At 60.3% G+C, this 20,883-nt stretch overlaps 1 protein-coding gene across 4 annotated transcripts in view; it reads left to right on the top strand.

Moving 5' to 3' along the window:
• BEGAIN (brain enriched guanylate kinase associated) overlaps window positions 1-20,883 on the top strand; it is a 49,991-nt gene that overhangs the window by 7,330 nt on the left and 21,778 nt on the right. Inside the window, exons 1-2 of one of the 4 annotated variants that reach the window (XM_025392332.1) lie at window positions 10,302-10,358; window positions 12,146-12,174. In XM_025392332.1, coding sequence (XP_025248117.1) covers window positions 12,161-12,174 — 14 coding nt within the window. In that variant the 5' untranslated portion in view covers window positions 10,302-10,358; window positions 12,146-12,160. Of the gene's footprint in view, window positions 1-10,301; window positions 10,359-10,539; window positions 10,657-11,599; window positions 11,641-12,145; window positions 12,175-20,883 lie in introns of those variants that run through there. The other 3 variants (XM_025392333.1, XM_025392331.1, XM_025392330.1) reach the window with 3 other exon arrangements.

The following is a 20,883-nucleotide window of genomic DNA, read 5'->3' as shown; positions in this document are numbered from 1 at the left end:
TTGGTTAGGCTAGTCTCGAACTCCTGACGTCAGGTGATCTGCCTGCCTTAGCCTCCCAAAGTGCTGGGATTCTAGGCGTGAGCCACTGTGCCCAGCCTGGTCTGTGATTTTAAAAGGTCATACTGGCCGTGTTTGTGGGATGGGCCGGGCTGGATCCGCATTGACTCAGGAGCCACAGGAAGGGATGCTCGCAGGTGTCCAAGTGAGACGTGGTGGTGTCTGGTACCAGCAAAGTGATGGTGAGGATGCAGGGAGGTGGCCAGGCCTGAGAAAGGCTGAATCTCCAGGGCCTGGCGGCCAGGGATGGGTACAGGGAAGAGGGGGAGGAAAGAGTCGAAGCAGCCCCTGTTCCTGTCTTGGGTGGCTGAGGCCATGGTGAGGCCATGCACTGAGTTTTGCAGACTCAGTCAGGGGTGCCTTGGGCATCCAGCTGAACTCAGAAAAGCAGGGGTCCCCAGCACCGGATGGAGGCATCCAGACAGGGCCTGGGTGTACAGCTATGAGCATGCCGCGCAGGGCCTCAGCCTCGCTCCAAGCAACACCAGAGGCCAGGCCAGAGATGGTGGCAATGCGTGCCAGGCCAAGGGCCTGGGCTGCCACCCCTGGAGAGCCTTCCTTCACTCTAGCACCCCAAAGCCGCATCCTAGGAAGGATCTCTGCGTGGGGTGCAGCGGGCAGGTGTGTCTCCCTTCACACAAAGGATGGAGGGTCCAGGTCTGGCTCTAGCCCTTCTCTAAGTGTATCTCCCCACCCCAGTCTCACCTAACTACACCCCAGGCCTCCATGTGCCAAAGGCTCTTGCTCATAGTGTTAGCAACCGCTTTTTCTCACCCTAACCCTGTATATCATTGGAGAATTGCACACAGCTGCTACCAACAGAGATGAAATAACCATAGCTTAAAGACAAGGGGTTCTTTTTCTTTCAAGTTAAAGAACTACCAGAGGAAGGCCAGGTACAGTGGCTGATGCCTGTAATCCCAGCACTTGGGGAGGCCAAGGCAGGCGGATCACCTGAGGTCAGGAGTTCGAGACTAGCCTGACCAACATGGTGCAACTCTGTCTCTACTAAAAATACAAAAATTAGCCAGGCGTGGTAGCAGGGACCTGTAGTCTCAGCTACTTTGGAGACTGAGGCAGGAGAATTGCTTGAATCTGGGAGGCAGAAGTTGCAGTGAGCTGAGATCAAGCCATTGTACTCCAGCCTGAGCAACAAGAATGAAACTCCGTCTCAAAAAAAAAAAAAAAAAAACAGTACCAGAGGCAGGTGATGCAGGGCTGGTGTGATGATTCAGTGGTCATGGGAGATCCAGATTCCTTTTGTCTTTCTGCTTCTCCATCTTTTATACATGGCTTCTGCCACAAGTTTGTCTCATGGTGCAAAATGGCTGCCACAGCTCCAGCCATCACTTCCATGTTCTAGAGAAGCAGCAGGAGGATGGGGAATGGGAAAAGGACACAGGTTGTCTGTCTGATCTTTTTCGCAGAGCTCTGCCAGCAGTCACACCCAACTTCTGTTTATAGTTCATTGGCGACCTCCTGGCCTGGCTGCATAGGAGCCCGGGAAAGGTGGTCTTTTAGCTAACTACCCTGTATCTCAAAAGAGAATGAAGGCTCTGTAATAAGGATGCATGGGAGGACAGTGGGCTGCCCGCGGCCTCTGCCGACCCCTCCCATTTGCTGGTTTGCTGCAGTTCCAGTTTGCCCTGCTTCAGGCCCAGTGCTCACGCTGTCATGGTGACCATCGTGGCCATCTGTCCACTGCCTGTCCTCTGTGCCCCTGCACCCTGGACTGCACCTGGCAGAGGAGATGTCAGAGTAGGAGAGGGGGAGGCCCAGTCCAGGGTCCTGTGTACCACAGGAGCTCACTCAGGGCGGGCTACCTCCCCAGGCAGAGCCCAGGACATGACCTTCTCCTCTCTAGCACTTTCTAAGCCCTGAAGCTCAGCTTCCATTTAGTGAGAATCGATTTGGGGGTGGGAGGCCGTGAGGCCCTGCCACTGGATCAATGGGCAGGCGGGCATCTGGCTGGTTGCCCTGGTCTGTGAGGACGGGAGGCACAGCCCCCAAGAGGGCACAGGGATCCCAGCCCCATGGGAGGAGAGGAGTGGGTCACGGCGCTCTTGGGGAGCCCAGACCTTGGACTGACTCAGGAGGATGTTCTCAGGGGCCAGCTCCCAGGTACGGGGCTCTAACCCTGCCTGTCCCAAGCAGGGCAGCTACAGCTCCCTCCTGGAGCCCAGGGCAGCAGCCCCCATCAAGGAAGCCCACAGACAGGACCTTCGAAGCCACATGCCAAGCCCCAGCCAAGGTCGGAATTCTGAGGGCAAATCATCTTGCCCCAGCTGGGCAGCTCGGCCCAGCCAGGAGATGGCCCGGGTGTCGCCAGTCCGGCCGTCCTCCCCAGAGTCCCTGAACACAGGCAGTCGGGCTGTCACAGGCTCCCTCGCACGCCTGGGCCGCCGGCGGGAGGCCAGACTGCCCTTCTCCAGGTTCCTGGATGAGGTCACTGTGCGGGTTCTGGACCCTGGGACCCTGGAGGCCTTCAGGGTGCCCAGAGGCCGCAGCCCAGAGCCCTCCGCAGTGGATCGAGGCCAAGGCCTGGCCCAGGAGGCCCTTGCAGGAGCTGCAGCCCCAGGGGAGAAGGACCCGGCCCTGAGCTCCCAGCTTTCTTCGGAGGCGGCCGCTGAGGCTGCAAGCAGAGTGGGGCCAGGCCAGGCCGTGGGAACTAGTGGGCCTTGCTTGGGCAGTGGCAAGCGCGGAGGCCGAGCTGCCTCCCCTTGGAGGCCTCCAGGTCGGGTGAGTCTCAACCCCAGAGGTCTCTTCCCTCCTCATGTGCCGTTTCCCCACAGGTCCTGTCTGACCTGCTCCAAGTTCCCTCCCCACACCCCTTTTATAATATCTGTAATAGGAAAGGCCTTAATTGCCAAAGGAATGAATCTCTAAGGTGAAATTTCTGACTTTGGGGCAGGCAGACTATTTCTGTATGGAATGCACATGCGTGAACAGTAATGATAACAATTATCATAATCCTCTCCCCACTGTGGCAAAGCCTTGGTGGTTTACCTCGGGCTTTCCTGTGATTATCCTTTTACGGTTTTGAGCCTGAGACAACCCCACATGAGGCAGGCTGTCCCACAGTCTTGTCAGACAGGGAGGTGAGCTTTCATAGCTGCCCCCATTACATGGAGTTGGAAACTGAGGTTGTGAGGGGCTGCCACTTGCCCCAGGTGACACAGGGAGTCCTGGCTTGGGCTATAGAGCTCTTTCGTCATACCCCGTCCACACATGCACTCTGACCTCAGACAGACAGACAAAAGATGTGGTGAGATTTCCTTAGCTGTCCTGGGGACGGAGCTGTGCAGAGCATTGGGCAGGTGGGACCTCACTCAGGGACTGGCACCCCCACCTTGGTGCTGACCTTCCGTGCCCTGCACCATCTGTGTCCCGTGGGCCAGGGAGGACCCCTGGGCTGCCTGGATGTTGCTCATGCCCCAGTTCCACCTTCTCCCAACACGGGATGGAGGCGGAGGCGGTGGGCTGGGTTTGTGGGATATCAACCTGTAGCCTCCCAGGAAGTCTTTTCTGCCGGGAGGGGGTCTGTTCTGGGGACAAACCCCGGGTGAGTGCGGTGACTGATACTCACGGAGCGTTGACTAGTGTTCTCAGCTTCTGACCCCCAGCTTGGGCGCAAGTCCAGGAGGTCAGCGCCATCACTATGTCCCTAGTGCACAGAGGAAGAGGGAGGTGGAGGAGCCGGATTGGGCCCAGGCACTTTGCCCTCCACCTCTGCACCTCTGCCACCTGTGTGCTGCTGGCCCTCAGGTCACCTGCTCTGTCCAGGGATGGCCAGGGACAGGCCGGTGGGTGGGAAGTTCTGGTGATTTGAAGCCCTGCCAGCCCTTTCCCTGTAGGTCTGCATGGCCAGCTGGGGCCAGGCAGCTCTGGGTGGAAGCGCATCTCGAGGGTCAGTGGCCTTCTGTGTGACTCTGGACAGGTCACCCAGCCTCATTGTGCCTCAGTTTCCCCAGCAGTGAAAAGTCAGTCATGGTCACAGGCACCTAATAAGCATTGTGTCCCCGTCTGCTCCTCCAGGGGGTGGTGAGCTGGGAGCCCCGCTTCTCTGCTGCTCTTGGCTCCGCTTACCATGCAGACCGCCCTCTGGGGACTGCTGAGCCCCAGGGGAGTCCTGGTGCCGCCTGGGCCCTGGAGGATTCCATCCCAGGGCTTCTTGCACATATCTCTCGGGGCCTCAGGGCCTGTTGGGGCCCAACAGTATGTTCAGGGGGCGAGGCTGCACCCTGGGGCCTGGCCAGGGTGGCCCCACCCAGGAGCCCAGCTTGACTCCTTGAAGCGAGAGGTGGCATCAGCCTCAGCAGGAGGGGCTGGACCACACCTGGCCTCGGAGGCCCCGGTCTCCAGGCCTAACTCCTGCTACACCCCACCTTCTCCCACCAGTCCCCCAGGATCGTATCTCATGATGGGCGCCAACTCTGAACCCCCCAGCTCCAGCCTCAAATCAAATACAGCAAGCCTGTGAAAGGGATCCTAGGGTCAGGCTTGTTCCGTAAAGCAGGCACTGAGGCCCAGAAAGCTGAGTCCAGCAGAGTCCTGGTTGGGCTGTGCCCTGGCTAAAGTCACACTCCCCCCAGTGTCTCCTTGGGGACATTAGAGATAACTGAGGAAGGGCCCTGGCACAAGGTAGGGATTCAGCCGCCGGGATGATAGTGGTGATAAAGATAGTGATGCCAGCCCTTCACAGGGGCTTGTCTGTTGATTTGAGTACCCACTGTGTGCCTTGTACCTTCCTGGCCTGGACAAGCCTGTGTCCCCAGAATGCTTTCTGGAGGGGGTAGCTCTGGGGAAGCAAGGCAGATCCCTGGCTTCCAGTCACCAGCCTGCAAACCCTTTCTTGAGAGACCGTGCCTGGGGCTCCACCATGAACCAGTTCTGGGAGGAAGCTGCTGCCCCAGGAGAGCCCTGGGTTTCATTCCTGTCCTGTGCTGTCCTGCCTGGCTGAGTGGCCGTGGGTGAGTCTCTGGTCCTCCTCTTCGTTGGTCAACAAACAAGAGGCTGCTGTAGAAGGTCTCTGGGACCTCCGGTTATCACAGACTTGGGACTGAGCCTCATTTATACTAGTGTGAATGACTCAATCCAGTGTTTATCTGAGAACAAAAGTCAAGAAGGAGCAGGAAGCACAGGGCCAGGGGCACAGCCCTGGGTGGGGTCGTGACAACACCCCCAATGCCAGTCCCCAAGGCTGCAGTTGGATCCTGTCTGAGAGACTTTCCGGCTGAGTGACCCTGAATAAGCCACTCTGCCCGCCTGGCCTCAGCCTCTCGATGATAGGGAAAGCTCAGATGTGGATGGCGCCTCTCTTGAATGGGGGACCCCCAAGGTGCCTGGAGAGGGGGCAGCTGCTTCCCAGCCCTGCTGACTGTTGCCATGTGGGAATGTGGGCCGACGTTGCCAGATCTTCCAAAATTTTCAGTAGAAGCCAAAAATACGGATTTTAAAATGTAAACTCCCAATTTTTAAATGTTGGCTCGAATGTTAAAAAAAAAAAAAAAAAAAAAAAAGCCTTGTTCAGGCCAAATACAACATGTCGGTGGGCCAGATTGAGCTCTGGGAGGCCAGTTTGCTGTCACCAGCCTAGCCCGGCGGCACCAGGGCACAGCTGGGTAAAGGGAGGCCCTGTATGAAGTCACACAGAGCCTAGACAAGACCCAGACCTCAGGTGCGACAGGGTCACCTCTGCAGCTGAGGCTAGGTGCGGGGATTCCCCAGGGAAAGGACATTCTTGGCCCCATGTGGGGACAGCCCCAAGCCAGGGCCTGGGTTCAGATCCTCAACTTGCTGGATAACCCTAGGCAAGCGCTCTTCCCTCTCCCATTGATCGGATAAGGCCAGGAAAGCCCGCGGCTCATTTGCTGCTGCAGCTTGGGGATGCCTGGGGTTCACAAGGCCCAGGCAGCTCTCCACCCTTATCCTACCTGTGGGTCGGCCCGTGACACCGATGATCCCGCTCTCCTCCTTGAGACAGCCCCTGAAGGACCACCCCCACCCTTACTGCAGACTCTCCTCCCATCTCCCACCTGCCCCTTCCCAGTCTCCTTGGTTAGTCCTGCTTGCCTCCTGACCCCCAACAGTGGCAGGGTCCCAGGCTCCATCCCAGCCCCTGTCCCCTTCCACCGTGGCTGCCCCGGTGGCCTCCCCAGTGTCACTCTGATCTGACTACTTTTAGGTTCACATCTCCTGGAGCCTCCCCTGAACTCCAAGCCCATTTCTCAGCCCTTGGTGTCTCCCCTGGGATGGCCAAGGGGCACTACCAGACCTGAATCCCCCATGTTCCCCCGCCTGTCTCCAGCTGCTCAGGTCACAATGCTTCTGTCACCTCAGGGGTTCTCTTCCTTTGTGTCTGCTTCTAGACTGCCTGGGAATCCAAGAATCCCTCCCACCTCCACCCCAGGCTCCGTGGGCCTGGCTGGATGCCCTGGGGTCCTGCATTTGCCCATCTCCACACAGCAGTGTGAAGGAGACGCCTCCGTTCATCCCTCCAGGGACTCGCATCCATCTCATGGCAGAAGCCAAGGTCCTGATGAGGGCACACAAGGCCCCACACCCCAACTGCTCCTTCCCACTGGTGACGGGGATGCTTCCCAAACTCACCAGACGCAGCCCCAGGGCTGCTCCTCCAGCGACCTCCCAGGACTCACCCGCCCCTCTTCTGGTGGTTCCCTGGGAACTCACCCGCCCCTCCTCCGGAAGCTCCCCGCTCCACTACCTCCGCCCCCCCGCCCCCCCGCCCCCCACGCCCTGCTGCCCCAGGACTCACCCGCCCCTCCTCCGGAAGCTCCCCGCCCCACCACCTCCATCCCCCGCCCCCCCCACCCCGTCCTGCTGCCCCAGGACTCACCCGCCCCTCCTCCAGCGATCCCCTGGGATTCATCTGCTCCTGGGCTCAGCTCACTTCATCTGGACCTCCGTGTTCATCACTGCACCTCTTCCCTGCCCCATCCTGCCTCCCATCCTTCTCTATACACATATCCCCATCGAACACACAGGGTGGGAGGGATGGTTTACTGATTCCTCTCTTGAGGTCTGTCTCCCTGCATGAGAATATCAGCACAGTGACGGCAGAGAATTTCATCGTTTGACCAGTGCTGAATCCCCCAGAACAGGGCTCTGCCCACAGTATGTGTTGCCAAATGAATGTCACAAGCCAGGGTACCATGTAAAACATCTTAGAAAGCTGTCCACCCCAAGTGATCAGTTAGAAGGCCGACTCTTCAGAACAGCCACACCCCTTTCCCAGCCCTGTCCCCAGGATGGTCCCTTACACACATCCACCTTTTCGCTCCCAGTGAAGGATTTTCCATCTTTCCTTCCTAGATGAGTAACTGAGGATCAGAGAGGTTGAGAGCCCTGCCCCAGGTCCCACAGCTGCAGAGGAGGCCCCACCCCCAAGGCTTCATCTCTGCCCTGCACATGTTAGGCTCATTCCCCGCCCTCAAGGAGGGGTAGGGGCAACAAGATTCAGGGAAACTCAGGAAGCCGGAGCCCAGCATGTGTGTAAGGAGTCTCCAGGGTCCAAGCACAGGGTTGGGGTCGGAGAGGCCAGCCCCATGCCCTGAGGGAGGGTAGGGCTGGCCTGAGTCGAAGGCAGAACTGGGACAGGAACCCAGACCTCTGTCCTTGGCATGGCCCTCAGCACCTGGCAGGCCCCCTGCAGAGGTGGGCTCACTCTGCTCTTCATGGTGTCAGAAATCAGCCAGATTTAGGGGACAGTGGGCAGCCGTGCAATGAGGCCAGAGGGTCCAGCAGAGGATTTATGTGCTCCATTATGGGGGCCACAGCAGGACTGACCCGCATCCACAAAGGGGTTTCCCAGGGCAGAGCTCTGCGAAGATACTGTGCCAAGTACCAAGGGGCTCCATGCCCTCCGGCACAAAGGCAGGCTTGAAGAAGGGACGCGGATGGTGTGAGAATGACGAGGGCCCTGCCGTGAGAGCAGGAACGATGCTGTCCAGGGCTGGGAGCAGGTGCCTCTGGCTGGGGATTAGGACGAACTGCATTCGTTCAGGCCAACAGCACCTGCTCACCACAGGGCCTCCACGCCAGGCCCTGGACACAGGGAGATGCAGCGGCAGAATGGAGGAACTCTGCTGTCAGGGCGCCACCGATGCTTTAGACGGGTAGTCAGGGAAGACAGGCCCCAGCCGTGCAGTCAGGGCAGAGCATTCCAGATGCAAGGAACTAGTGCAAAGGCCCTAAGACGGGGATGGGCCAGGTGAGCCTGGGGCCAGCAAGGCAGCCAGTGTGGCCAGTGTGTGCCTAGCGAGGGGAGGCTGCTGGGCATGGGGGTCGGAGGGTTAGGCAGGGCCAGGTCAGTATTGACAAACCCCTCATGGAGGCCTGACAGATGGCACAGAGTCACCTCCTCAACCTTGTCTGGCGAGGCCCTACTGTGTGCCAGTGTCTGTGCCCAGGTGCCACAGGGAGGATGGCGAGGGCCCTGGCCCCAGATCCAGATCCCCAGGCTCCTGCCTATAAACTGCAAATGCACAGCTGATGAGACCCATCCAGCAAAGCTGCTGTGACACTTCAGTGGAACTGATTTCTGTGACCGGGCCCAAGGCCACCCTGGGAACAGAGCAGCAGAGGAAAGGGTGGACGGGCATGTTTCTGACCTGGGCAGCCCTCCCAACGCTGGTAAGAAAAGGAAGTAGGAGGTGGGAGGGAGGCAGCCAGGAGCTCCACAGGGCTCAGCCCATGCACGGATGGGCACATCATCAGGACCCAGACGTCCACAGGTGGGAGTGAGGAGAGAGCAGGGGCCAGTGGCCAACAGGCAGGGCTCCTGTGAGGGGTCAGGAGATAAAGGTGGCTGCTGGGCTGGACCACCAGAAAGAGGTAGGGACTTAAGGCAGACATTGGGGAGAGGTGTGTTGCAGGAAGAGGCAGTGGGTATGAGTGTGGCGGGACAGCGCCCAGAGGTGGGGAAGTACTATGCCCTGAGGACTGTCCCCCGAGAGCATCCAGTGTACACCCTGTGTTCCCAGTCTCCCTGAGGGAGATCCTGCCCCCTCAGTTCATAGTGGGAACCCTGGACACCCCACAGACTCATCCTCATGGCCCCCACCCACTGGCCCAAGACCCAGGCAGCACCACAGTGCTCCAGCCCATCCGGCAGGCCTCGGCTAACCTCAGGGGACTTGAGCAAGCCACTTCATGCACTGGCCTCAGTTTGCTCACCCATAGCAAGGGCCTCACAGAAAATCATCCAGTCCTGTGGTCAAGGAACGGCTGAATCAAAACTTGCACCTGGGGTGCTGGTCCTGTGCAGAAGCCTCACGGGAGACTGTCTCCGAGGGCACAGCACCTCGGCTGGGGAAGTTTCCCTGCTGTCTCCTCCCTAGCCACCCACAAAGATGCCTGCGTCACTCCTGCATGGAGAGTGTCAAGCACAATCCGCTTTTTAGTCCCCCCGCCCCTGCCAGGTGCTGGGCTGGTCCAGGGACACAGAGCTGGGACACAGAGTCCTGTCCCGTCAGGTGTGGTGGTGAACTCAGTGACTCCACTGAGTTCCCACAGAGGGCCGCGTGGAGGACACAGCCTTCAAGGGCGAGGGCAGTAGTTGTCCCGAAGGCTGTGGTTGGCCCAAAAGTAATGGGTCAGAGGAGGATTTGAGCCACAGTAGCACCAAAGCCAGGCTTCAGGCTTCGGAATAGGCAAAGTGCAGGGGCTGCCTGTTCCCTGCCTATCTCTTGCCCTGCCCAGCCCCCACCACTTAACCAGGGCAGCTCAGCAACCTCCCCCGCCTTTCCCCCCAGTTCCCTTCTAGGGGTGGGGGGAATTCCCATACAGGCCTTTTAGAAGGGCTGAAACATTCAATGTAAATAATTAATGCTAGATTTTTTAAATTAAATGTTAATGCATTCATATTAATTATAGACAAACTCCCTGGCAGGTCATTCGCCCTGAGTGATTGAGGCAACCAGAGACAGCCTTTGGGTGGGAAAGTCTCCTGAGCAGTGGGGTCCAGGTGCAGCTGGGCCCCTTCACCTGCGGGATCTCCAGCAAGCCTCTTCTCTCTCGGAGCTTTGCTCCTGCATGGGAGGTCCGAGGCTTTCGCAGTAGAGCTGTGGTGAGGAGCGCTGTGATGTGTAAGGGGCGGTAGACGTTATTGTTATGACTATCGTGGCCATTCTGCTGAGGGTGGCCTCCCAGGACCAGAGGAGGGGGTGGGGGTCTTCCTCATTAGCCCCTGGAGAGCAGAGCTTGCTTCGTCTGCTGTCCCCTCTCTGCTTCCTCTGCTGTCCCCTCTCTGCTGGAGAACTTAGCCCAGAGCGAGTGAATGAGTGGGTGTTGTTGGTGGATGGAGGAACACTTGGATTTCTTGGGTTTGGTTTGATCCTGGTTCAGTCTGACCCTCTGAGCGGACGGCTCCTCCCACCCTGCGCTGGCTCAGCGCAGGCCAAGCCTGCTGGGTGCTGGGGGTGTCCTGGTGAGAACACAGGGCTCCTGCCCGGGAGCTCACAGCCAGGAGGGGAAAGGGCCGGGAAAGACAGGCTCCAGTGCCGTGGGATCCAGGCATGCACTGTCCGTGTTTATTGAGCGCCTGCTGTATGCTGGGACCTAGCATGGGGACCCGGAAAGGTGGGCCTGGGGAAGAGAGCGGTGTGGGGGTCGCGTTGGCCGGCGGCAAAGTCTTCCCGGCAAACTCCTTGTCTTGCAGGAGAAGGGATTATGGAGGGGTCCAGGCTCGTGGTCTTGGATAACTTTTAGAGCGTCTGGGGAGGGGAACCGCCATCCAGGCGCCTTGGGGATCCCTTCCCCTGAAATTCCTTCCCCCACCCCAGCCGCTCCGCAGCCCACGGGTGCTGAAGGGCAGTGGAGCGCCTTGTCCAGCTGCCTCCCCCTTCCCCCCAGCTTTCAGGTGAGGAAACTGAGGTCGGGAGAGCGCCGGAAGGCGGGCCCGAGCACCCGGGAAGTTGGTGGCCGAGCCTGGCCGAGGCCCCCGGGCCAGGCCTTCTAGCTTGGCGCTGCGGCCGGGCTGCGCCCTCGCCCGGCGGGGCGGTGGGGGAGGCGGCGTGGGGCCCGGACCCGAGCGGAGCGCGCTCCCGGCGGACGCGGCGGCGGCGCCTGGCGCGAGGGGCCGGGATGGGCAGTCATCAGTCTTCCCAGGTCTGTCGCGTGGTCCCTGAGCTCGGACCCCCGTCCCCCTTGAGTGCCAGTCACGGCACAGAAAGACGGGGAAAGCCCCGGGGAGCGGCCTCTCTCCCGGGTGATAGAGAGCCCGCCCCGTGCCCCCCGCTCCACGCAGGAAGTGCGATCCCGCCCGGGCCGCTCGCGGTCCCCGTCGCTCGCCCGCGCCCGCAAGGTTAACGGCGGCCGGTGGGTCCCCCAGCCTGGCGCGCGGAGGGGCTGCCCGGTTGCGCCGGGCTGGGCAGGGAGGGTCTCCAAGCCGCGCGCGAGCGGGTCTGCGCAAGCCTGACAGGGAGCCCCGCCGGCGAGCCGGGCGCTCACGGGTTAATCCCTGGGGCCCGGGAGGGGCGAGCCAGGCCCAGAACCCCAGAATCTGAGGGCAGCGGGTCCCTGATTGAGGAGTCGAGGCTCCAAATGCCATCACCCTGGGATTGTGTGAGTGTCAGGTTCTGCAATCCTGCACGGCCCCGAATTCCCCAACATTCTCCGACTCGGAGATTCTGAGATTCCGGGGCTCGGCTTCCTCCGGGAGGGAGCGTGGGGCAGGAAGGGTTAACGGGCGGGGCGCGGGGAGCAGCGGGGCCGCGGCCGCCGGAGAGTTAACGGGGACGGGCCGAGTCCCCCTACTCCGGGCGAAGCCGAGATCGCCCCTGGCCGGGCCATCCCGGGCCGGCCCCCTCTTCGCCCCGGGGGGCGTAACTCGGCGCGGGGAGCGCGGCGGCCCGGGCTGGCTCACCTGTTACTCGGCCGCGGCCCGGCGCGCCCACTGAGTCACGGGGGCCGCGGCCGGGACTGGGGGCTGGGGACGCGCAAGGCCGGGCTTCCCACGGACGGGGCCCCGCGGGGTTGCCCGGCCGTGCCCGCTGCGCCCGGCTCTGCCCGGCGTGGCCGCGGAGCGCACGCCTCCTGCCTGCTGACCCTCTCGTTTGGTTTCTCGCAGGCCTCTGCCGCAGACATGGAGAAACTCAGGTGAGTGGTGCGTCTCCCGTGCCGCGGTTCGCGGGGGCCGGGGCGGGGGTGAGGGCGCTGGGGAAGGCGGGGGAAGGGGGCGCCACCCGAGCGCACCCCACTGGGCCCGCGGGCGGCCTCGGCGGGGCTGTGGGCCAGGTGCGTGTGTGTGGTGCGTGTGTGCGCGCTGCGAGGCAATGGGGAGCCCCGCGCGGGGGCTCCTCGGCCGGCCCGGGCCGCTGCGGCGGGGGCTGGGGCGAGCGCCACTGAGGGCCGGGCCGCCCCCCACCCGGGGGCCGCCCGGTCCTGTGCGGTCCTCAGCACGCCTCTGCACCCTGCCCTGGACTCTCGCTGGTCCCCGGGGACCCTTCGGGCTCCGTTCGTGCCGTTCCGCACCGCCCCGGCTCTGGCTCGCCCCCCACCCACCCCCACCCCACCCCGCTGACTGCCAGTTGCCTGGCTCTGAGCTTTTAAGTGTCCGCCTCTTGGGGGCGGGGGTGGGGGATGGAGTCCTCGCGGCTGGACCAGGCAACCGCGTCTTGGAGCCATTTTGGGGGAATCCCGAGACAGCTTCTGGGGAGTGTCCCCCGCGGCCTCCCTCCCGATGCTAAACTTTAAGCCTCGGTAGACTTCACGGGGCCACCTGCACGGCAGGCCTAGGATCAGTCCGTTTGAATATTTGCCACTTCCTCAACGACTTCCCCTGGCACCCTGACCCCTACTTTGGGAACACCCCTCCCGTGTTTTCCTTCCGGAGCCTGAGCCGAGGCGTTGTGTGGGCGGCAGGCCCAGCTCTGGCTGCTGGGTTTCAGCACTGTCTCCCCTGGCCTACAGGGTCTCTGTCCTCGCCACTCCCTCCCGAGGCCAGAACTGGCATCCTGGGGAGGAGGCCAAGTAGAGGAGCACCCCTCCCTCAAGGAACAGAGCCCCAGCAGAGCCCGGGCTGGGCCCAGGTCTAGGGGAGAGGGGCCCTGGGCCCTACCAGCTGACCCTTAGTGGTGTGGGCGAGTGGCTTGGAAATACCCAGGTGGGAGCCTGGGGACAGGTGGGCTCACACAGAGACCCAGGGTGGACTCTCAGAGCGGGGCAATCTCCTGGGCCACGGAGCTGATGTGCAGCCCCCAATGTGGGTCCCACAGGGACAGGACCCACATGTCTTGTGCTGGGAGGAGGGGTCCAGTCTCTGAGGTGGTACAGTCTCAGACCCCAGATACCTGATACCCGTCAGCCAGGCCCACCTTGTCATGGCCAAGGTCCAGGTGTGGGCAGTGAGGCTCAAAGAGCCACAGCCCTGGCTGTGGTCACACAGATGACCTCAGGCCCAAACCCAGGCTCTGGCCCAGGCCCGGGCCCTTCCCTGGGGCCCCACGTCGGCTGTCATTTCACCATCTGGGTTGTACCGCTTGTGGGGGAGGGAACGCTGCTTAACTCGGCTGAGACTTGAGGAAAAACTTAGCATTCATGGGGTGTCCTGAGGCCAGCCTGGGGGTTCCCCGTGGTGGTTCTCTTTCTCTTTCCCTCCTTCCCTGTGCCCGGCCAAGGCTCTCCGGCACTCACTTCTGTGTGCCAGGCACTGAGGACAGAGGCATGACCCCGCCCGACTGGGTGCACAGGTAGGCAGGTGTGCCAGGTGGGCGGAGCTGCTGCCTGAGCTGCTGATGGTGTCAGTGTTGCTGTCCCAGGCGGGCTGAGGCTTCCCTGGGCTAAGCCATAAAGGCTGGAGGCAGTGGCCAGGGCCTGGGCTCCTGGGCTGCCCTGGGCCATGTGGCCTTTCAGGAGTTGCCAGGGGTGGTGGTTGGGCAGGGACTCCTAGAACTGGGGAGGAGTCTTGCCCTCCTCTCCCTCTCACCCAATTAGTGTTCTCAGAGTTGCCTGAAGGGCTTTTCCAGAATCTTCCCTCCTGGTCAGTGTCAGGGCTGTCCCAGTGGGTTTCTGTCCTGCATTTGGTGCCCGGGATTCAGAACCAAAAGCCCAGGGGAGTGGAAGGGAAGTTGGTCAGCATGGCTTCCTTCAGGGAAGGGTGCAGGATTTGGGGTCTCATAGACCCAGTCACTGGCAAAGTCCTGGCCCTGGTTGGGCCTCAGTTTTCTCCTCTTTAAAGTGGGTGTCCTAACCACAACCAGGTTGCAGGGATGTTGGGTGCCATGAGCCCCTGTGGTGGAAGCATCTCTCCTGGGACCTGGCCCAGAGCAGGACCAGGTAGAAGGTCTCTGGGGAACGTCAGACCACACAGTGGTCATAGTGAAGGGGTCCTGGGGTGTCCAGAGGGATGACCCTATGGTCGGTCCTGCCTCCCGGCTCCTGGAGTATGGGGTCTGCACATCACAGGCTGGGTCTATGGGTCTGGAATGAGCTCTGAGCGCGCTGGTCCTGGCCCCCTTCTCTCCCAGATCCCCCAGGGCCTGGAGCTGGGACTGACTCATGGGACAGTCCTGTAAATATTTGCTGAAGAGCAAAAGGACCATGTCACCTGGTGGCACTGTGGCCCTCAGTGGCTCCCTTTGGTGGGCAGGTGTACATTGAGGGGTCTCTCTTCCCTGGCCCCTCCGGCCGGCTGCCCCTCCATGCTGTTGCCCTGCTTCCGCGTTCCCCACAAGCAGCCACCTTCATGCCCCTGCCTTTGCCTACCCGGTCGCTACTGTAGAGAATGCCCTGCCCCTTCTTGTTCACATGACAAACTCTGTGTCTTCCCTGTCACCTTTTCCCTGGGGTTTTCATGACACTCTTGCCCCTCCCTCCCAAGGGGACTCCGGCCCCCTCTGGGTACTGGCTCTGTGAAGAGACCCAGGTTGACCCCAGTGCCGGGGACAGAGGCCCACAACAGATCCTCCTAGGCCGGTGGACAGAATACAGAAAGGGTTTGCCCGGAATGCGCTGGGGTCCCTGGTTATGAACCCTGGCCTGGGATATTGGGAAGAGCTTCTTCCTTCCAGGAAGCGGGGACACTTGAGCTGAGGCATGAAGGATGAGTAGGAGTTTCCAAGGACAGACAGGCTGCCCTCCAAGAGGCGCAAAGGCCTGGGGGCTGCCCAGAGCAGATGTGTTTAGGGAAGACAGGTGAGGGATGGGGAGTGGAGGTCAGTGGGGCTCCCACTGACACCTGGGGTGTCCTCTGTCCTCCTCAGGGCCCCAGATGGGCACCCCAGAGAACAGCCTGGGTCTGGCCCCTGGCGTTCTGGCAGCCCCAGTGCCTGGCAGAGGCTGGCACACAGTAGGGCTCCCACAGGCCAGGGGGGCACACGGTAGATATGCAGCCACACCATTTGATGGCCTGGCTCTTGTCCCTTGACCCTTGCTCAGCCACACTCAGCTATCCTGCCTCCAACTGCTTGAAAAACTATTCTTGTGACACTCAAATATTTATAGATATTACCAAGTCCCGGCTGGCTCTCTGTGTGCTCAGAGCCGCTGCGCCTCTAATCCCTCAAATTAATCCCCTCCTCTCCCTCCAAACGGGGTCCCTCCTGCCCGCCTCCTGCAGCGTGCTGCTGGGCAGCCCCTTTTTCTGTTTGGCTTCGGTTCCCTCCTCTGCGAAACAGAGAAGTAGGTCAGTCGCCTCTCATGGCTCCCGGGGTGCCCAGAGCTACTCCTGTTTGGTGTCCACATTTTCCCCCCAAAATAGAACTTTTCAAAGTCCCGAACTGTGATAGGCCTGCAGAGACATTAACAAATATCCACACAGTTCAGCAGTTAAGTTTAGAACGACCACCTGGCGACCACCACTGTGTCAAGAAGTTCAACGTGGCCAGCCCCCGAGATCCCCTAAGACCCTTCCCCAAAGGCAGCCCCATCCTGCTCCTGGCCAGCCCCTGAGATCCCCTGAGACCCTTCCCTACAGACAGCCCCATCCTACTCCGAGCGGTCACGGGGACGCCGACATTGTGCTCAGTGGTTCCTTGCTGTACTCATGGTTCTGCCACCTGAGAGGGCATCCCCAGCAGGGACGATTGTGTATGGCCTGCTTTGGGACCGCATACCTGGATTCCGTCAGCCTGTGCTTTCGGGGTGGCTTTTTTTCACCAAAACTATTCTGTTTGTGAGGGTCCCTTGTGGTGGTAGGTGGAGCTACAAGTTGCTGTTGTCATGGTAAATTGTCTTCCTGGTAGCTTCCCTGCAATCCGTTCGTTCCCTGGCAGACTGCTGGGCAGTATGCAGCCTGGGCCAACTTAGGAAACTCCTGTGCGGGTGTCTGGGGGTGTGGGCTGCGATTCTGGGCGTGCACCCTCAGTGGAACCTCCGAGGCACAAAGTGCGCATAGGGTCAGCTCTGGAAGATCGGGACACACTCTCGAAACCGCTTCTGCCCATCACCGTCCCTCCAGCATTGTTGGGGTGGGCATAGCGCAGACGACACTGCTCTGGGTTGCTGCCCGCTGGGTTTCCTCACCGGCGAAGGCCGTGTGCACTTTCTACCAAGGTGTTTTGTGTTTTTCTCATTGATTTGCGGGAGCTCTTCACATTGTCAGTTACATATGCAGCAGACACACCTCCTGGGGGACGCCGGCTCTCGCTGTTCACACAGTCCTTCGACGAACAGAAGTTCTCAATTTTAATTTTGTTGAATGTCTTGGGTTTTTTTTTTTTTTGTTTTCACATTCTGATTAAAGCGTTGTGTCCTGTTTAAGGAACCCTCCTGACGAATTGAGGCTATTGGCTTTTCATCCGCTCGAACTTGGGTTTCCCTGTGGTTAGAGGTCAAGGTTGAGCTCCTTTTTGGTTTTGGTTTTGCACAAGGACACCCAGGTGTTTGGGCCGCACTCTCTCCTTCACTCCTATGACTGGTGCTTGTGGTTTGTCCATGTCAGACACTTGTCCAGGCTGAGACGCTCTGCGGAAATGCCAGGCTGATGTCACAGGGATGCAGACAGATGGACAGCAGGTGGCCTCGAAGGTCCCGGTCCTGTCCCGCCCTGCCCCTCCACGCCTTCTGCCGAGGGGGCACCCTCTCCCACCCAGGTCTCCCACCTGGGCCCCGCGAGCTGTCCCTGCTGCTCTCATTGTTCACGATCATGGATTCCACACGCATTCACTGAGCACCAGAGGCTGCTGTAGGCGCTGAGGACACTGCAGTGACCGCACAGGCAGAATCTTCTAGTTGGCGGGAACAGAAAACTTTTTAAATTAAATAAATATCACGGTGACAAGTGCTGCAGGGACAAAAAGAAAGGAAGGCAGTGAGTTGGGGCGCGGGGAGTGGGTGACCTGTACAGCGTGGCTCGGGGAAGGCCCTGAGCGGGTGCCACCGGGTCAAGGCACCAGGAGGTCCAGGCAGATGGAGCAGCAGGTGTACCGGTGGCCTGCAGGGAACAGCAAGGGCTGGTGGCCATGGAGGAGGGCAGAGGTGCTGCGTTCTGGATGTGTTGGAGGCTCGAGCGACGGGGTCTGCTGATGGGTGTGACGGGGGTGTGGGGAAAGGAGGGTGTCAAAGGCAACTCCAGAGCATTGGGCGTGAGCAACTGAAAGAAAGGATCGACTTTCTTCACCTGAGGTGGGGACAGCTGTGGGGGAGGAGGAGCGGGTTTGGGGGCACACAGGCTTGAGGTGTCCCCTTTTATTTAGCAAACCCCTGCTGCACACCTGCTTTGGGCAGGCCCCTGTCCTAGACAGCATCCAGGTTAGGTTCTCTGGGCATGCAGTAGGTGCTCATTGAGGGTGGGGAAGTGATTGCACTGTGGTCTGGGCCCAATAACTTAGGAAGAGGTGTCCTGGGGGTGCACCCACCTTCAGGATGGCTGTTGAGTTTCTTTGTCCCTTTCCCCCAGGCCCCCTGCTCTCCATCTCTTGTCTCCTCCAACCCACCCACTACCCCAGCAGGCCACACCCCTCCCTGAGTGTGGTCCTTCAAGGCTCTCTATCCCACTTCTAAACTTGATCCTACTAGAGGAAGTCTTAGGGACTAATTCTCACTAAGGTGTGAATGACTGCCTCACTTTGATTTCTCTCTTTGCAGCTAGGGGCTCAGGGGATGAGAACTCAAGACACTGAAAGCTGGGGTATGAGTCTGGGAGTCACTCCTAATCTGGAGCAGCTCTAATGGTGTCAACTTGGGGGGTTGGGGTTACAGGTGGGGCCAGGGTGCCTTTGTCCCCACAGCCCAGTTGAGTTCCCATTCCTCCCTGATGGGCTTCCCTGATGGGATACGTGGTTAAGAAAGTAGACACACCTAGGTTTCAATCCCAGGTCTGTCATCACTTACTGACTGTGTGGCCGTCGGCAAATTTTTTTGTTTGTTTTTTTTGTTTGTTTGTTTGTTTTTTGACGGTCTTGCTCTGTCCGCCAGGCTGGAGTGCAGTCCAGGACTCAAGCAATCCTCCCACCTCAGCCTCCCAAATAGCTGGGACTACAGACAGACACGAACACGCTGGGCTAATTTTGTATTTTTGGTAGAGACAGGGTGTCGCTATGTCACCCAGGCTGGTCTCGAACTCCTGGGCTGAAGTGATCCTCCTGCCTCGGCCTCTCAAAGTGCTGGGATTACAGACATGAGCCACTGTGCCTGGCCTTGGGCAGCTTTCGGAAGCTTTCTGACTCTCAGTGCCACATCTGTAAATGGGGGTAGTAAAAGCACCTACCTAAGAAGGTGGCTCAGGGGAATCAGTGCACTCTGGGGTCATGCACTTGGCTGGTGGGCCGGGCCTTGCTGTTGTGGCCTGTCTCAGATGGCTCTGCCCTGCTTGGGCCTTGCTGCCCATCCCTTGGGCGGTGACATCATTCCCATGAAGGAGAGGGCCTGGCAGCATGGGGCCCTCTGAGGGTCTCTGAGCTGGGGGCAGGGCCAGCTCTTCTGCACCCTAGACTGTCCGCACTTTTTCCGGGAGGCCGTGGATGGTCAGGACAGCGGCTGGGTGCTTTAGAGGAGGCAATGCCATGTACCTGTTTCTCAAGGCTCCATGTCAGGCCCTCATGGGGCTCCCCCTCCCCACCCCCAGCTACCACAGACAGAAAATTCTTCAGAGGGCTGGAGGCCTCTGGGCCTGAGCTCTGCACTGGGGACTGCCTGTCTCTGAAAGGCTCCCCGCTGTGTCTGCAGAGCAACCTGAGAGAGGCCTCATGCCCCATCCCCTGATAGACCCACCGAGGCTCTGGGGCTCGTGTGGAGGGAAGCTAAGGTGTCTATCCTGAGCAGCAGCAGGACCGAGTTGCAGGACCTGAGACGGGAAGCGGGAGATGGGGCAGGGGATGCTTGTCGGGTGAATGCAGCAGGGCCTGGGAACCAGGTCTTCTGGGCTCCTCAGCCCCACTTCCTCTGCCCCTTGTGGCCACTAGCACGGGTGATGGTCGGGGGTCTGCCAGGAAGTGGCCAGTGCCATGTCTCTGTGTCCTGGGGGTCTGGCCGGACTGGGGAAGCAGCCACTGCTGGGTCTCTGTGTCCCAGGGGTCTGGCTGGAGTGCGAGGGACTGGTGGTGGCATTTGGATGGCCGTCTCAGGGAGGGGAGGCTGCCCTGGCCGCACACCACCCCAGGCTGCTGAGGTGGGACACCCCACAGGCGCCAGCCATGTGTCTGGGGGATCGCCAGTGAGGGCCAGGGGAGACACATGGCTGGGCTTCCCTGGGCAGGGCTTTGCCAAGCAAGAGAGAAGGAAAAGAGAGGCAGGGGCAGGTAGTGCTGCTGGGGACACAGGAGAACCCAAGACACAGAGCTGGGCCCGAGTCACCCTTCACCTGGAGCAGCTCTGAGGGTGTCAGCTCAGAGTGCGGTGGGGCTGTCGGAATGATCCCTGGATCTCAGGAGCATCTGGGGGCTGGCTGGGGCTTCTGCCCCCATTCCTTCTTGAGGAAACTGAGGCTCTGAGAGCTTGAGTGCCAAGCTCATTACCCCCAGTGGCCTGTGGCAGAGCAGAGACTGCTGAGGTTGGGGCCTGCTCAGCCACCCACCCTCTCCCGCCCACACCATTCAGCAGGGTAAAGAGTCCACAGGACCCTCTCAGCCCCCCGGGGCTGGTGCAGGGATTGGGGGATCCTCGACACCGCCAAAGGGAGGCTTAGGGAGCCTGGGCCTGGCTTTGGGAGGGAGGACAGATGCCACCAGTGCCCCCAGCTCTCTCCTTGGCCCTGGCGCCTCCCTCCAGCCCTTGCTGCTGCTGACAGCCTTCCCCGTAGCTGCAGGCTCTTCTTGGAGACTGAGTCTCGCCTCTCGAGTGTGAGTGTGAGTGTGTGTGCACACCTATGCAGAGGCGAACGTGGAGTGGGACCAGCCAGGTACTGAGAGCATCCCAGAGAGGCCCAGGGCATGGAGGGGTCCAGGTCCTGCAGTCCAGGGTTACTGATAAGTGTCTGCCGCTCTGATTAGTTCTGTGATCCCTGGAATCCCAAAAAACAGGCCTCCTGCTGATCCAATTAATAAGTTTGCCCACGTCTGTTTGCAGTGGTGAGCAGGCTGGTGGGGTGGTCAAATTAGCAAAGCCAGCATGGGTTCCTTGGTGGCCAGTAATGAAGCCAGTAATCGAAGTGCTGAATCGCAGCCCCTTCTCTCCTGGGCACCAGGGCGGGTGGCAGGCGCTGAAAGGTTCATTTGGGAGTCCCACGAGGAGCTCGTTCCTGGCTATGGGGCTGGCCCATGGCCATCTGTCTGCTCATGCTGCCCCTGCACACTGACTGTGGGTGGGTGAGACAGGGGCTCCAGGGCCAAGATGTGTACAGCCCCACCCTCTGGCCAACCCCATCTTCTCCAGAGGGAGAGACGAGGGAGTAGTGATGGTGGTGCAGGCTGGTGCTGGGAAAGAGGGGCC

Source organism: Theropithecus gelada, chromosome 7b, assembly GCF_003255815.1.
Source record: "Theropithecus gelada isolate Dixy chromosome 7b, Tgel_1.0, whole genome shotgun sequence".
In the NCBI taxonomy this organism is placed as follows: Eukaryota; Metazoa; Chordata; class Mammalia; order Primates; family Cercopithecidae; genus Theropithecus; species Theropithecus gelada.
The sequence above is the reverse complement of the archived record's forward strand: the minus strand, read 5'-3'. Positions and strand labels throughout refer to the sequence as shown.